At 39.7% G+C, this 17,231-nt stretch overlaps 1 protein-coding gene across 16 annotated transcripts in view; it reads left to right on the top strand.

The window, feature by feature from the left end:
* Positions 1 to 17,231, top strand: part of LOC134212119 (sodium/hydrogen exchanger 3) — a 276,330-nt gene that overhangs the window by 223,757 nt on the left and 35,342 nt on the right. For 14 of the 16 annotated variants that reach the window (XM_062689674.1, XM_062689683.1, XM_062689682.1 and 11 more), the window contains 2 exons: positions 4,207 to 4,272; positions 8,555 to 8,719. In XM_062689674.1, coding sequence (XP_062545658.1) covers positions 4,207 to 4,272; positions 8,555 to 8,719 — 231 coding nt within the window. Of the gene's footprint in view, positions 1 to 4,206; positions 4,273 to 8,554; positions 8,720 to 9,976; positions 10,112 to 17,231 lie in introns of those variants that run through there. The other 2 variants (XM_062689686.1, XM_062689680.1) reach the window with 2 other exon arrangements.

Below are 17,231 nucleotides of genomic sequence, written 5' to 3'. Positions count from 1 at the left end.
TTATGTGTCTTTTGAAATCCGTTTCAGTTTGCTATTAGAAATCAAGGATTGAAAGGAGCGATTGAAATAATGAGTTCATGTGGATTGATAAATCCGGGCATGTCCGAGAAATGTTGAGTTTTTTTATTTGACGGGTGTCGTCACACGTGTTGTCACAACGTGTCTTTTTTACAATTCTGTTAAAAAGCTAGTTTTACGAACTTGTATTTTTTTTCTACAAAAATGTGAATGGTTAAAAAAATTTTTTGAAGACAACCTTTCTCTAGAAATTGAAAGCAAGTTTTGCTACATGTGTGCAATTAATAAAGTGATACCAGTGCATAAGTATACATCGATAAGCTGAGAGCAAGCAATGTTCCTTTTGGGGTGTATCAACTAAAATATAATGAAATTGTAACTATGCTTGCTCATTACGAATCATTTGATTTCAATTAATTTAACTGATAAACAGTTATTTAACATCATTTCAGTATGTCCGGAAATCGAAGCAATTGTAAAAACTTGCCTCGAAGTCCGGACATACAGAAAACGTAATGAAAATTATAAAGCTATGAGTTCCCAAGCCATTTCTCTAATTCATGACAAAGAGTGTTATCATACTATGTTAATAAATTACTAATACCCCTTGCAAATGATAGAATATAGAAAATATGAGCTTAGTTTTTTTTAATGTTGAGTCTTAAGCTGCATTCTAAGAAAAACGAAATTCACCGTTGATTATGGCATGCCTTCAACTTTTATCTCTAATTTTCATATTTTTACCACAGATGACGGATTACTTACATTTGTTAAAATGGTTTCAAGTCTAAGAATCGTCCCCTGCACTGATAACCCAAGAAATCTTGTTGGGATGGTAAATAAAGTCAAATAACAATTGAAGTGTCCGGCTTTCAAAGCGTCCGGCAATTCGAAGCAAAACGGTACCAAGTTTGGCTCGGCAAACTCTGTTGCTCGTTGTTACCACAGCAACGATCGCTCATAATCGTTGTTTTGGTATCCATCTGAGCAAGGTTGTTCACTCACTGGCGTAGGATGCTATGATTGAATTAGATCAATGCTCGTCCGCTTCACTCACGCTTTCAATGCCTGCCTGAGTATTGACCGAAGGAATAAAAAAATAATAATTTAGGAAAGTTTAGCCTATGAATTATATGACATGCTAATTGCATGTTATTGTATTGTAGGTGACATTATCATCAATAATGTATTTCAATTTTCTGGTTTTGTTATTACAATCGAAGCAACGTTTTAATTCACAAAAAACTCAAATAGAAATCAACTTGAACTTTTACAATTATTTCCGAATAGAGAGATAGATGTCTTATTTGTCATACAGGAAAAGATAACGTTTTTCTTGATGGTATTTTTTAATATTACGAACTGTCACTTTTAAGTTTAGCTTAAGTTTAAGGAGAATAGAAGGGTAAACATTTAAAAGACGCGCTGGAATATGAGTCATTTATATTTTATACAAGTCGAAGCTTCTCGATCATGCTTGTTTTATTTTCAAACTGAACTGTCAATCGTTGAGTTGATTGCAGCGTCGTACTCTGGATCGATTTCATTTCCTGATGGTTTTCTTCAGAACTTTTAAATCGTATTATTTTCACATTTGTTCCACTTTCTCAGCGAAATGTTTTATCTTCTCATATACATAAACATGGCTGAGCCCAAGACGAATCGATTAGTGAGGAAATCTAGCAAATCGGTTTATCTGTTCGTGAGTTTTATAGCCTCAAAGGATTTTTTTGTTTCTTTATTAAAGTGATTTTTAAGTAGGACAAAGTTCGCCTCAAAGGAAATGCTAACTCATTTTCAAAAGCGGTACCAATTCGACTTGTTTACATTTTGCGTCCATAAGAAGCAAGCAAAAAGTTCAAGTCCTGCTATCAGTCTTATTTTTACGATATCACGCATTTTCATACGTTGCCATTTCGACAGTTTTTCACTCCACCATTCTCTGGTTATAGGGTAGCTAATTCCAAGTCCCTTTTGTTTTCTCAAAATATTTAAATTAAGTTAAACAGTGCACAAGTTGAAGAATTGGTCACGCGACGTCTCTCAGAGGATTTATCTTCGCTCGTCTATATATTCCACTATCTATAGTTACTACTGTCCAGGGTTCTTATATCAGGATTCACTCACTTCGACAGTAGATGGAAGAGATTAGCGCGGGTGTGAAACATTATTTTCAGTGCAAAACGTTTTGTTTTTCTGTCCCATCCAAGATGGCTGAATCACGAAACTGACTAAATAGGCTGGATGGCTGGATTAATAACAAAGAGGCGCAGTGTTAAAATTGGAACATCGCGTTTGCTGTCAAATCAGTTGTTCCAATCGAGCACAAGGCTCTTAAAGGTAGGAGTATATTGTGCTACTTGTATAATGCAAGCCCTTTAAAACTGACATACTGCAACACCTGTATTCAAGTTTATTTTGCATGAGTACATTTCATAAATTTGAAATAAATTTGGGCACGCCAAGTAATGGGCCTGTGCACAGCCCCATTGGCCCCACAAAACTTCTTATTTAAAATTTTTGTACTTTCTATGGGGCGTATACATTTCAATAAATAATGTTCTAGGTAAAAAAAGTAAACATTATTAGATTTACTATTCTTTTGATCGATTCATGGGGACATTCATAAAAATATAGGTATGTTATGTTAATTAGATGAAAGGAGAAATGAGTGACATTACTAGAATGTACAGCTAGTTATATGTGCAAAGAATAGGACTTTCAAGTCGCACACGATTTTTTTTTAAATTTATGTTTTATCGAAATTATTGAAGATGAGTATAATTGTTGGCCAAAACTGGTCATTCTAAAAGTTGATGTGCTCATCTCTGCAATTTTATCTGCGTATAGTGCAAGTGTTAATGCTAGTAATAACATGATCTAATAATATGCAAGTCTTCGAAAAGTTGTTGCAACTTATAAAACATAACATGGCAAAGCAGTCATTTATCTAAAATTTATGTTTTACGCTTCAACCATTAGTTATTTCTTAATTAAAAACTACATCCCCCTCCCTTTCATCTCCAACACACCCAAAAACTGTTGTGACCCCCATTTGTTCGCTGTGTGGTGCATTCTTCATTCCCCTTCGTTAACGTTTCTCGCACTTCTCCACATTCCGAATCCGACAGCCGGATCCCCGGCAAGCGTGCGGTCGCGTTCCACCAATAATGCCAACGGCGACAACAGTGCCAACGGTGGGCCCTCGAGCAGTGCCGAGGCCACCAGTAGCAAAAATAGCTCACTGATCGCACAAATCACTAGCCTGCCGGGATTCGATCCGACAAAGGCACGCATTGTCAAGCACGTTACGAGCCGGTTCACGCCCTCGTCCTCCAATAATAACATCGGCGCGAGTGGCCAGTCCAACGACGGGGCCGGATCCATATCATCTAGGCCAACTGCCGAGCGCCCAGAGCGGCTCTTGCCCACGGCTGCCGAATCGTTTCTTCCCTGGCGGAGGGACCGATCGTATCAGAGTTTTGGTACGTGTCACGCCGCTCAGTAGCTTTGTTACCGTCGCTTCGGTTCATACACAGTTTCTTGTTACGAATATAAACATTTCTGTTTTGATGCAACCAAACTCTTACAATTCAATAACTTTTATGTTCTATTACTTGTTATAACAATGTTACAAAGTTAGTTATTTTAATAGCAATGTTCCATTCTGGCTCAATAGTAATGCAATGTTATAAACTTCAAATTCACAGTTTTTGCATGTGTTTAGTAAATAGGCCACCAGAGTAATTCTGTACAAATCTCCTTTCTATACACAACTAAGTTTTCCGCGAGCGTTTTAATCTGTAGTTTTCGTTAGATTTTGAAGGATATGTAGTACAGTTCACATTACTATGCCATAGTACATTTGCAAAAGAGTTACAAATTCCATTTTCTGCAGTGCAAACTCCCGATATCTCACCCAGTTCCGGAAATCGCCTCTGAGCAGTGTCACGCGTAGCACCACTCGTTCCCATTTAATAATTCTTGATTGCATGAATCGAACGAATAAGAATAGACAAATATTTACCATCCAAATGTTCACGAAAATTTATCGTTATAAATGCGCTTTTGCTATAGATGTGGTTCCCTTGTTGTTTCCTGATAGATTTTTTTGGAACAGTAGTTCTGGCTAAAATGGGCGTTATACTGATTTTCTCTGTTCTTTTCCTATTTGTTTCATGTCTACAGTGGACGAGAAATCCGAACAACCGAAGATCGATAAACGCTTTTCGAAAGACTTACGGGATTTAGAAGGTGAGTACTTGCACGTACTTGGACATAAGAAATCATAATATCAAAAATTAAGGCATTTTATGATGGTTTTAACTTTTTAACGATTTTGGAAAGTAACCAACTCCATAATGTATCATAGCACACTGTAACGGTTTTATTCGGTTAAGGGTAAATCACTACTTGAGCCTATAGACCCGATTCCCGGCTCACGCCACAGAAAACTAAGGATTTATACTGTTTGGAAGCCGCGGATTTATGATTGATAATTTAAAAAAAGTCTCCTATTTATCTCGCACAATACTAAATATTTAACAACCATTCATTTCACTTCTAATTGATCCAATTATTGAAAATAAAAATGTAGATTCCGAACATTCGCTCTTCGTTGCTACATCAGTGAGCCGGAGTGAGTCTACACTTTTACAAAACGGTATCATCATATAAAAACCTACCTGAAAATCGTCACAGCGCACGATACAATCATTGCTTGAAACTGATAATCACCACACAATAATTCTAAACTCACGCACTTCAGTGCTTTCTATTTGTTCGTTTCATCAAAACTTATAAAAACATATTAGAATACATTTAGAAATATATCCTCAAAACGAACAAAAATTCACCTCGGCCTAAGAACTTCTAGCCGCACCATGCTGCCAAAAGGCCAGGAGCCTATTTTAGTATGAAAATAATCCTTCATCGTTAATAGGAAAACTGTCTAAAACGTTGACACTATCATGTTATTTATAATTCTTTCGATTTCAAAAAGTGAAAAATATAGTTTTTAAGTGCTTGGATAGAATTTGGATGAGTGAATATGTCTTTTCAACCAAATAAAAATGATTATGAATAATACTATCTGGCATCATGTTGTCGTAGAACGTGCATATTTTTGTTTACGACGCATTTTCTACCGTCCCGAGAGAGCATGAGAGTAAGATGTTGAGATATTGAGTAGAATTTTTCTTAGGCCGGGAACTGGTTCGAATTGTGCCGGATATGCAATCGCTATGACTGAAATGAGTGCTGCGCCTCGTTAATTTGAAACAAATAAAAGCTTTTTCAAAGGATGTTTAGCAAGAATAGCTATCATGGTGTCTCTATGGGGAAATATTATTTTTCAAAAATCAATATCTCTGAAACACCCATCACGCGAAAGTATATGCTCTCCTCTTTCATATAGTGGGTAAACTACAATGGTCTATCGGGGGATCTAGAACAATTTTTATTTTTTTTCACAATTTTTGTGCAAAATCCATAGAAATCTTAAATGGTAGTCGATGTAACCCCCTCAAAAATGTATGGAAAAACGACCCCGATAAAACATTTTAAAAATACACCTACGTGAAAGAGGAAAACCTATACTTTCGTGTAGTGGGTGCTTTAGAGATACTGATTTTTTGAAAATAAGCCTCTTCGGACAAAGGCACCGTGCTATTTTTTAAGCAGAAGTGACCCCATTGCAGTATTGCACGGCTCACAAAATTCAGGAAAGTTGCCTCCTATAATACATATCAATTAAATAATTCAGTCGTTTGCATGTTAGGCCGGAATACACGGTAGGTATGCATGTTAAGCCGGGACTTGGGTAAGAAACCCTATTTTAATAATTAACAACATTCAGTGATATCCAACAAATTCTGCTTAAAATTATGCGATTTTTTCGGGATTTGGGCGCGGAAATTCAGAAACCTGGCCCTATTTGAACTTTCCGTGCCCAAATCCCGAAAACATCGCATATGTAAAAATACATGGGGAAAAATTAGCGAACCAAATCCCGAGGAGTGGTGCTACCTTAAAAGATCCCTTACACCTCGGGAAAATTTTCCGCCGGATTTTGGTCTCCGTGCATTTTAAATGGGGCCGGAATTTTGATTTTTCGTGCCCAAATCCCGAAAACATCACATATGTAAAAATACATGGGGAAAAATCCATGGACCAAATTCCCGAGGTGTGAGGCTACCTTAAAATGCATGGGGACCAAAATCCGGTGGAAAATTTTCCCGAGGTGTGGGGCTATCTTGAGGCTCCGCTCCACTGGCACACAACCGTGCTACGTGAACTTTCTTCTATGAAAAGGGGAAGAAACGTCAAACGATGTTCGCTTGTAGTATGTTAAGTGGTTCTTGCAGTGCAGTAGTTGAAGCGATCAGTGCGATATCTGTCTTAGCAAAACAATCAGCACTGTTTCTCTTTTTTGCGATGTAACATTTGCGTGACGATGTAAAGCGGCTCGTCTGCAAAACAACAACATCGCGAAGGCAAACGATGAATTCACTCGATAAACAAATATCCACACTTTTACCGCCCGATGTTTGTCGCCGCAATCGGCGCACTTGGGATCGTTTACCTCCATCTTTTTTCTTTTCTTTTTAATTGAGGTTTTCTACCCTGGGTTGGTACACTTCAGACCTCCAGGTGGTGGAGCCGTGCTCCAGATGGATCAACGCTGGTCGCGATATCTCCTCGCCTTGTAGCGACGAGCGATCTTGTGCACGGAAACTGACTTCAGGTCGCAAATTTTAAGTTCAACTTGGAGCTTCTCCTTCTTCATGTCGTCCTCGCAGTAAAGCCTTGAGCGCCTTCGTGTCAGGGTGGTCATAAGTGTAGTGGACCTCATACTTGTGGACCTTGAGGAACTCCACGATGGAGTGATGGTGGTCTATATTTGCCGGCGTCACTTTCACGCCCTCGCTACAGAGTTGGAAAGAACATTTCACACCAACGCGACGAGACAAAAAACGTAAACACGAGCGATTAAAAAAACTCTTTAACTAAACACGCGACCAAAAAGCACGTCCATACACGCTGCTGTCACAGACTGAAATGACATTTTGACGACTCTGATTCGTTGTACCGTAGCTTCTTTTATAGTTTTTAGCTAGTATGAGGATACCAATCTCACGGAGTAGCAACCATTGATATGTACAGTCAGTCTAAGCTAAGCTAAGCTAAGCTAAGCTAAGTATGAGGATACCAATCTCTCGTATCTCTATTCGTGAGATAGCTTGATGTAACGTGTGCATTTCACATGGCAACAAACCTCAATGCAAACACATCGTGAGAAAATATAATATTCCTAGGCCATCGAACTGCTATTGCAACAAATGCAATGCGTGCACAAAGTAGTTCGATGACTTTCAATAGACATGATCATATTCCACATCGGCAATGGTTAACCCATTGCTGAGATAGCAAAGCAAAGGCCATTACTCGCCTTCTCCATTTGGCTACTCTCTTATCAACTTCGTACTCTCCCTAAATTCGCTCACGATATCAACCAGAGAATGACTCCAAGAACCTTCCGTAGGTAAACCTGTAACTCGATAATAAATGAATAAAGACAGTTCAATTTGAACATTCAACCAGCGCATTTCGATCGCCGAAGCAAGGGAATATCACCTCCGAAGTAAGAACATAACACGTGATCACGCGTGTGTATACAATTTTTAATGACAATTAACAGTGTGGCAAAATGGACAAAATTTGACTCGAAATTAAATTGCGCCAAATAATATTAACCTTTTATTTACATAATCGTTGATAAAACTTACTAATGATACTGCATACTTTGCTAATAAAATAGTAATAAATAAACAATAAATAGTAATATTTTTTTTAATAATCTGGTGGGCACTACTACTTCTCATGCAATCAAGATAAGCAATTATTTCATGTTAATACACCCAACCAGGGGATCCCACATTTAAAAACAGTTCTGCATAAGAGCCTTATAGAAACTGTATAGAATATTGGCATATTCAATTTCGGATGATTTTAATACAACCATTGTATTAATATCTCACAATTTGTATAATTTTCTATATGAATAGCATACATTTCATGTATTAAAGCCTTGAAGAATTCTTTATGCCAAGGTTTCATATTTTCGACAAAAAGCTCCAGCACGTTACGAGAATTTTATATCAACCCCTGAAAGGAAGGTCAGCTGTGCATATTTGTTTAAAAATTATAATGTATTTTTGATTAGGTCATCCGTTTCATATCGAGGGCTTTAAAAATTTGTATCAATGAATGATGCGAGTAAACAAGCATTGAGTCGAATTTTCACATTACTATCTTCTCTGAACGCTTCATCTGGGACGTGTACTTGAAGTTACGAGCTGGAAAGTAGCGAGCCATTGAGATGACCATCTTTGGAACTTTTCCAAGCTTGGTCTCAACACGAAAGCAGATTACATTAATATGCATTCCATTCAGTTTACCTAATTGAAATATATTTCAACTTTGTAAATCCATTTACTATTTCAAATATTTTCAAATATTTTTCTTGTCTTTTCAGTGGGAGAGAATCGCGTCAACACGCCTACGGCTATAGAAGCTGTGCTTCCCTGGAAACGGGTCGACGAAGATGACGAAAATGGTGCTATTAAACAAAACGAATTCCCATCGTGGGCTTCGAACAAAGAATACCTAGCTTATAATTCACCAAGTGCAACATTTTTAGGTAAGTGTCCGTGGCAAGTGCTCATTTCCTCTTCAGTACGCAAGTTTTCGAATCTTACTTCGAGATGATCAACGAAGAACGAATCCCAATCCAAGCGAATATGTCGTAACAGTTATACTGAGGATTCATGAAGTAGCGTCTAAATTAGAATGGGAACAAAAACAAAGTTTCTTGAACAACCATCCCCTTACCCTTCTTCCTGAATCATTCTCATTTCAATGCAATTAAGCAATTAGGCCTACCTGCCTAAACTATTGGCGTGCCTTAGGATCTATTTTCTTTTTCTCATACTTTTTTAAGTATCAATAGGTGTTGAATTCTCTATCAAATATATTTTGCATGTTATCATTACTTCTTTTCAACTACTCTCGATCTCTGGATTCCTCAGCTTAAGTTCCTTTATTCTGATTTGTTTAGTTCATGAAGTTAAATCATTCGACTGCAACACACCCTCGGAATACAAACACAGACACTACGAACACAGATCGATATCAGTTACATTGGATTGTTAGAGCTAGACGTCAGTCCTGTAATCGTCTTCTACTTGTGAATATCCAGTTTAGAGCACAAATAAAAACTCGTCCTGTCGTTGCACCCTGATCATACTTACATAGGTAGCCTTGTTTTGAACTTAATCAAAGTTGCATGCTAGCTGTATAGAAAACAGAAAGTCGCATTCCTCAAATTAAAAATGAACCATCGCTGCGAACCCGAAATTAACAGGCATATAGTTTGTGCGAAAAGATTTAGCCTAAGCTTTTTCTCCACTTTTTCGTTGTATCATGTGTCTTTTGTCTGTCTTGACACTATGTCTACCGTTCAACACTCCTACTACAACGTCACTGAAGAGCTGCTTCTCACAAGCCTGGAATAAATGCGACGGATCGCTGAGGTTTGCTTCGATTTGAAAGTGAAAGTTGTAACTGATTCGCCACTTTTCACCAAGCCATTTGGTTCAATATCTTACCGTATCGTGATTTTCGTTTGGTTTTATGTCCTTTTCGGGTACACACAACCCTCTTTTTACGGCACTTTTCTTATACGTCACTTCATTTTACGTCCCTCTTTTTACGGCACGTGACGTAAAAAGAATTTTTATCATTATTGTCATCAAAAAGTAAACTTATAAGAAGGCTCTCTTAAAAGCCCAAAAACAACTAAGTAGATGTTTTGCATCTTCAACATTTGCCTTCAACAAGTGTTCCATACGTGTCGTCTAATGTCCAATCAGTACACTCTAAATGCACATCTTTTCAGAGTGGGGCTCTCGGAAGGAAATCTCTGTGTTTGCGGCGAGGATTATCAGGACATCGATCATGTCGTGTGCGCGTGCGAGGAGCATCGTGGCCCCAGATCTGCGCTAACTGAACATCTCCGGGTCCGAGGAAAACAACCAAAGCCTATTAGGGAAGTGTTGTCGGCCTTGATCTCGAGTACATGTCCCTGGTCCACCAATTTTGAAAGTTGCTGATGTAAAACCGTAATCATTGTCTGCCCATTCCCTTGTCTGTCGTACCCCATATCGAATGTCTTCCTCTTGTTGTACATTTCCATGTCTGTCGTTAATCCCTTCCGTATGTCTTCCTCTCGTCGTTGTCTCCCAAAAAAAGTTTGTTTGTCCCGTTACAGATGTAAAAATGCGAGGAATGTCAACTTTGTGAACATCAGTATAGTAATTACTTAAGCACCCTAAAATCCTTTCCTTTCCTACTGTATTATTGTATTCCCTAACCTCGACTAAACCGCGAGTCTTTCGGTTCCCCAAAACTAACACTATGTATAAGAATCAAGAAATGTATTGTTAAACTTGATTTCGGCTCCGTAACGCTTCACGGCAAATGAGCCTTCCAAATAAACGAAAGATAAAAAAAAAAAAGTGTTCCATTCCAGGTCATCCAAGGATTCCCTGGTGTCTACATACGCAACCATGATCTTAAAATCTATACACATAACCAAAAAGTTGATATCTCTTTTGAAAACTGGTTCATATTCTATTTGATCCATTGAATGAAATTGGATATGCCTTCAATAACTGTCCAGTTTCAGGTCATTCAAAAATTCCCTGGAGTATTCGCCTTGAGGTCTACACGCGTTACCGTGGCCCCGGGCCACCACAAATCTTATGTACCAAAACCAACATTTTTTGCACATTTTGAGGCCCCCACAAGCTGTCGGCCCCGGGGCCCCCTTCCGGCTAAATCCGGCCCTGGAGCTACTACAGCTTATGAACGACTGAATTAGGTCATGCATGAGTTGCAGTAACTAAATCAGCCTGAATTGTGTTACTCGGGTATCTCATCTTGCTATCTTATCAACATTTGATATTATTGAGCTATTTTCGTCTATTCGGGAAGGGCAGTTATCTCTATTTGAAAATGATTCTTGCCCTATTTGATCAATCAAATTAGATTCGCCTTCAATGATTGTTCCATTTTAGGTCATCCGAGAAACTTCCTGGAGTATAAGCCTTAGGGTCTACATACGCAACCAAAGGACTGTTATGGCTCATCCCGTATTTCATCTGTTAAACTAAAGTGGATACGCCTTCAAAAGTTATTCCTTTCCAGGTCATCCAAGAATTCCCTAGAGTATAGGACATGAGATCTACACGCGTAGCCGAAGGGTTATTATTTATTGGAAAATGGTCCATACCCTTTTCAATCCATAGATTACAATTGGATTCGCCTTCAATAACTGTTCCGTCCTAGGTTATAAAAGAATTGCCTGAAATAGAGCCCTCAAAGTATATACGCGAAACCAGAGCTTTACAGCTACCATGGGAAGGATAAGATTAAGTTCTAAACGAATATCCAGAAGCCTTTAATAACTTTTTAATAATGGTTGATGCCCCATTGAAAAAATGGATACACCTTCTGCTATTGTTGCATCCCAGTTCAACCAAGAATTTTCTGAAATATAGGCTTTCAGCTCCTTGAGAGCTGTTAGCCTTTTTGATCGTCTATGCTGATGGTGATCCATAGAGCTGAATTGGATGAGCGTTCAACAGTTATTCTTTTTCAATGATGCATACCATTTGTAATCCATAGAACCAAATTGGATTACCATTAAACAAGAAATCAAATCCTACTTAATTTAAATGATCACTAAAAGCACGTTGGATTCCTGAAAGCAAAATAGATCTTTCGTTACGCGTATTGACCTTAACCCTTTCAGGTCCATTTTTTTCTAAGCGGTATTACGCAGTAAATTTGATATGTTCCGTTTGTTTTCGTGATTGATAATGAAGAACTGACAAAACAAGTTGAAAAATATTTTTCTGGATGTACTGGATCATCCAAACTGTCCTTGAGTCCGGAACTTGCGATCTACAGTTACCTTTTTTTTCACTCTCAGCTTGGGTATGTATTAAACCACATCCTTGACATATTCCTAAAGACCAAGAGACATGGTCAGATGTCCTTGAGTTCAGAACTTGCAATCTACAGCCACGACACTTATTTTTTCGCCACTAGAAGCTTGGATATTTATTCAACCATGTCCATAACATACTCCAGAAGACCATGAGACATGGTAAGATGGTTTTCGGATATCCCGTGTCATCCAAACCGTCCTTGAGCTCAGCACTTGCGATGTACAGCCACCGCTCAAGATTTTTTCGTCGCTTCAAGCTTGGATATGTATTCAACTATATCCTTAATATATTTGTTAAGATCAGGAGACATGATTAGATGGTTTTGGGATCCTTGGTCATCCAAACTGTCCTTGAACTCAGAACTTCAAAGCAGCTGTAGCCCTCGAAAGTTTAGATGATGCAGAAAATATAAAAACTTTTTTACGATGCATATTGACCATCCAGGAGCTGTACACATGGTTAAATACATTGAACCATTTGTTTGATATATTACATTTTGGCTAAAATGAGGTTTTTATATATTCTGAATCCTCTAAAAGTTCCAAAAATACGTATTCTGACAAACAATAGAGGAATGTATGATTTTTTTCGTTTGTTTGAAAAACTACATACGTGCACGTACTTTGAAGGGCAATTATGGAGTACTGCTTACAGTTTTCGCACTAGAAGTGCCCCAGGGTGTTGATTTTCACCAAAAACTATTGATCTGTATCGAAGAAAACGAAAGGTTCGGTGCAAAAACAATTTACTGTTGTTTTCTCGAAATTGTGTATAAAAGATATATATGTGCAGTTTCTTACGCTATCCGTAGTCCTCCCAGATTGTGTAATAGAAATAATTGAACGGATATTACAGCTTTGAGTACCGAAAAGAGCTTCTAAGCAGCTGTAGATCTCAAGTCCCAAACTCAAGGACAGTTTGGATTGCCCAGAATATCTCATAACTATTTTATCATAACCGTTGACCTCCCTGGAGGTGTAATGGATATAATTGAACGGATATTGCAGCTTTGAGTATTGAAAAGAGCTTCTAAGCAGCTGTAGATCTCAAGTCCCTGAAAACTATCCTGCGATATCCGTTGTCCTCCCCGGAGGTGTAATCGATATACTTACTTGATACTTGATGGGCTACAGCTCTTCGATGAACCTACGCCGAATGGAGTATCCTTCTCCACTGGACTGGATCCTGGGCCAATCGTTTCCAGTCGCCCTGAACATTGAGCGCCCTCAGGTCCTCTTCAACTGCAAAAAGCCATCGTGTACGCGGCCTTCCACGAAGCCTGCGGCCTCTTCCGGGTTCTCTACTCAATATTATCTTCGCTTGACGTTCTTCCGGCATACGAACAACGTGACCAGCCCACCGTAGTCTGCCGAGTTGTATAAGCGGAATAATATCCGTTGTTTTCCGCCGAGTATTGTCCGCACCTTACGCTCAAACATTTTGAAAGCTTTCCGATCAGCCTCCTTTAACGTCCATGTTTCATGGCCGTATAAAGTCACCGGAAGAATCAAAGTGGTATACAGCGCGAGTTTTGTTTTCATTTGCAGACTACGGGACTTAAGCTGGTTACGAAGTCCGTAATAAGCCCTATTTGCAGCAGCAATATGCCTTTTCACCTCGCGGGTAACATCATTATCGCACGTCACTAATGATCCAAGATACACAAATTCTTCTACTACTTCAATTTTTTCACTATCCAGCACCATTTCGCTACCACCACCACAAATGAACTCTCGTTGGATGCCAGCAACCATGTACTTTGTTTAGCTGGTACTTATCGTGAGTCCAATCCTCGCTGTCTCCCTCTTAAAAGGCACAAAAGCCTCTTCCACGGCAAGGCGATCAATCCCGATAATATCGATATCGTCCGCAAATCACAGGAGCATATGGGATCTTGTGATAATGGTACCGCTTCTTTGCACACCAGCTCTCCTAATCGCTCCCTCGAGCGCTATATTGATCAGTAGAATCGAAAGTGCATCACCCTGCTTTAATCCATCTAAGGTAACAAATGACGTCGATATTTCATCCGCAACCCTTACACTTGATTTCGACCCGTCCAACGTTATACGAATCAGCCGTATCAGTTTCGCCGGAAAACCATGTTCAAGCATAATTTGCCATAATTCATTCCGTTTCACTGAATCGTAGGCCGCCTTGAAATCAATAAACAGATGATGTGTCTGCAAGTTGTACTCCCGGAATTTATCAAGGATTTGTCTCAGGGTAAACATCTTTATTCCTCGGTAATTGGCGCACTCCAGTCTGTGCCCTTTCTTAAAGAGAGGGCAAATGAGGCCGTCCAACCAGCTAGCAGGCATTTCCTCGTCTTCCCATATTTTCGACATAATATGGTGAAGAACTTCACTGCCATGCTTGAGAAGTTCAGCCGGGAGCTGGTCCTTCCCCGCAGCTTTATTGTTGTTTAGCTCTTTAACAGCTTTTTTAACTTCTTCTAGTGTAGGCGACTCCACAGCTTGTCCATCGTCGCTAATATTTATTCTGTTCACCGATGCACCGTCACTTCCACTATTTAACAAAGTCCCGAAGTGTTGCTTCCACCTGGCAGCCACTTCGGTTTTATCTGTCAGCAAATTCCCTTGTTGGTCGTTGCACATGACGGGAGATGGCGCTGTCTTTCTCCGCACGCCATTGACAGACTCATAAAACCTCTGCTTATCGTTCTGCTCCATTTTTTTCTGCATCTCGCTAATCACTTGTTCTTCATATTCTTTCTTCTTCCTGCGGTGGGTTCGTTTTTCGGCTGCTCTTGCTTCCTTTTACCGATCTCTATTCGATCGGGTACCCGACACCAACTTCCGGCTTCTGGCAACGTTCTTCTTCTCGTCATCGAACCAACCCGTCCTGGGTCACCTCTGTGCAGTGCCTGACACTTCTCGTACTGTTGTGCTCACCGCTCCATGGATCGACTCCCATAGATCGTTGATGTTGTCGCTAACGTTGATTGCACTTATCCGTTCGTCGAGCTTCTGGCGGTACTCAGCCGATACTCCTTCCGCCGACAATCGCTCGATATTGTAACGCATCGTTCGCTGTAATCTTTCGTTCGATACAGTTGACAACTGTGATCGAATTTTACTGACAACGAGGTAGTAATCAGAGCCAATGTTTGGACCTCTGAATGTCCGCACATCGATAACATCCGAGAAATGGCGCCCATCCACCAGAACATGGTCTATCTGGTTGCAAGTTTCACTATTTGGGTGTCTCCAGGTGTGCTTTTAGATATTCATTCGTGCTAAGTAGGTGCTACTGATGGCCATCCCTCTGGCAGCAGCGAAATTTACTAGCCGTAGGCCGTTGTCATTGGTAGCGGAGTGAAGGCTCTCCCTACCAATTATGGGACGAAAAAATTCCACTCTACCGACCTGAGCGTTAGCGTCTCAGATAACAATTTTCACGTCAGACTTTGGGCACTCTCCATAGGCTTTATCAAGACATTCATTAAATCTGTCCTTAACGTCATCGGATTTATCGTTTGTCGGTGCGTAAACGTTGATTAGGCTGTAATTGAAGATTTTGCCCCGAATTTGGATCTGGGCCATCGGACTTCTTGAATAGCGGCCACGTTCACTCCAACCTTCTGCAGTTCGCGAGCCAGAAGGCTCACTCGTCCAGATTCATTTAGGGTCCTGACATTCCAGGTATCGAGTTTCCAATCATAGTCCTTATTTCGTTGCCGGGTCGGTTGCCAAAAATAACGTTCTCTTTTTCTTCTATCTCCATTTTTCGTAGTATTTGAAAGGCTTCAGTAAGCTACCTTACCGGGGTCGCATTACCTATATCGCGCTGGTGGGGCTGCCACCTTAGGTATAGCTGACGTGATACAGCATTTCGTTGATCAGCCGCTGGGTACCAGGCAGACGCTGTTCGAGCCGCACCTCCTGGTGAACAGACGCTCGTGGCGTACCTTCTCACTCTAGCTGATGTCAGAGGGACAACAGTGCCCAGGCTGCACTACCAGCTAAGTACACAACCCTTAGCTGGCGGTCTTTTATCATCGGACGACCCGTGGAAGCGTGAGATAGGAACTTGTAGGGACCAGAGCTCTGTTGGGCGCTCCTTCCTTGATGTCAACCCACCATTTTGCAGCTCAATCGCCCATACCATACCCATTTGAAGCAATTTTGCTGAAGATAGTGTTCATAATTATCCATCGTGCGATTTAATACATCCATTTTTCTGTTGGGGTCATATATGACCCCGTGGGCCTGAAAGGGTTAAGGCCTGTACTCCAATTCTTAAAATTTTCGTATGGCATTGAAAGGAACATGCATTCCTTTCATATCCTATTTGTTTGAAATGATCACTAAGAGCATATTGCATTTCAAATGGGGGGAAAATGCTTGAGATATGCACGTGCGTTCAACAATAAGCGTTGAAATAAGCCGTTCACCATTTGGCAAATTACCCTAGATTTTTCGTTACGCGTATTCACTTTAAGCCATGTACTTTATTTTTTGGAATTATTGGCCTGCAGAGGAACATGCATTCTATTCATATTCAATTTGGTTTGAATTGTCTCTAAGAGCATGTTGCATTTCTTGAAGGAGCATATAGATCTTTCGTTACGCGTTCTGACCTTAGGGCCTGATCTCTGTTTCTTGGAATACCTTGAAATGGAACATGAATTCAATTCAATTCTCATTTGATTCATATAATCATAAAGAGCATAAAGAGCAAACCGATATTTCATTATGCGTATTGATTTAAAGGCCTGTACTTCAGTTCTTGGAATCGTTGTTTGATGTATTGATGTTTGAGCCGACCATATAAAAACTTATAGAAAACTTATAGATGTTAGTTTATGCGTGGAGGCCCGAAAGTCCAAGGAATTCTTGGAAGACCTAGAACATATGATTTATTTTTGTCCAATTTCGGTCTTTGCATTGGTATGATTATGTATCGTATTGAAAGTTGTCAAAAGATCAATGAATTAAGTGAGAAAATAGTAATTAAGGCAAAAATTCTTTTTAGGGCCCCCAACAAGTGACGTAAAAAGAGGGTTGAGTATTTGCATGCTATCCCAGATGACTTTTGATCCGTGTTTCGTGAATAGCAAGATATATGTGGAACAATGACTTATAAGTTATCAGCATATTTCTTGACCTTTTGAAT

Source organism: Armigeres subalbatus, chromosome 2 (assembly GCF_024139115.2).
Source record: "Armigeres subalbatus isolate Guangzhou_Male chromosome 2, GZ_Asu_2, whole genome shotgun sequence".
NCBI lineage: Eukaryota > Metazoa > Arthropoda > Insecta > Diptera > Culicidae > Armigeres > Armigeres subalbatus.
This window is presented reverse-complemented; position numbering and strand designations above follow the sequence as displayed.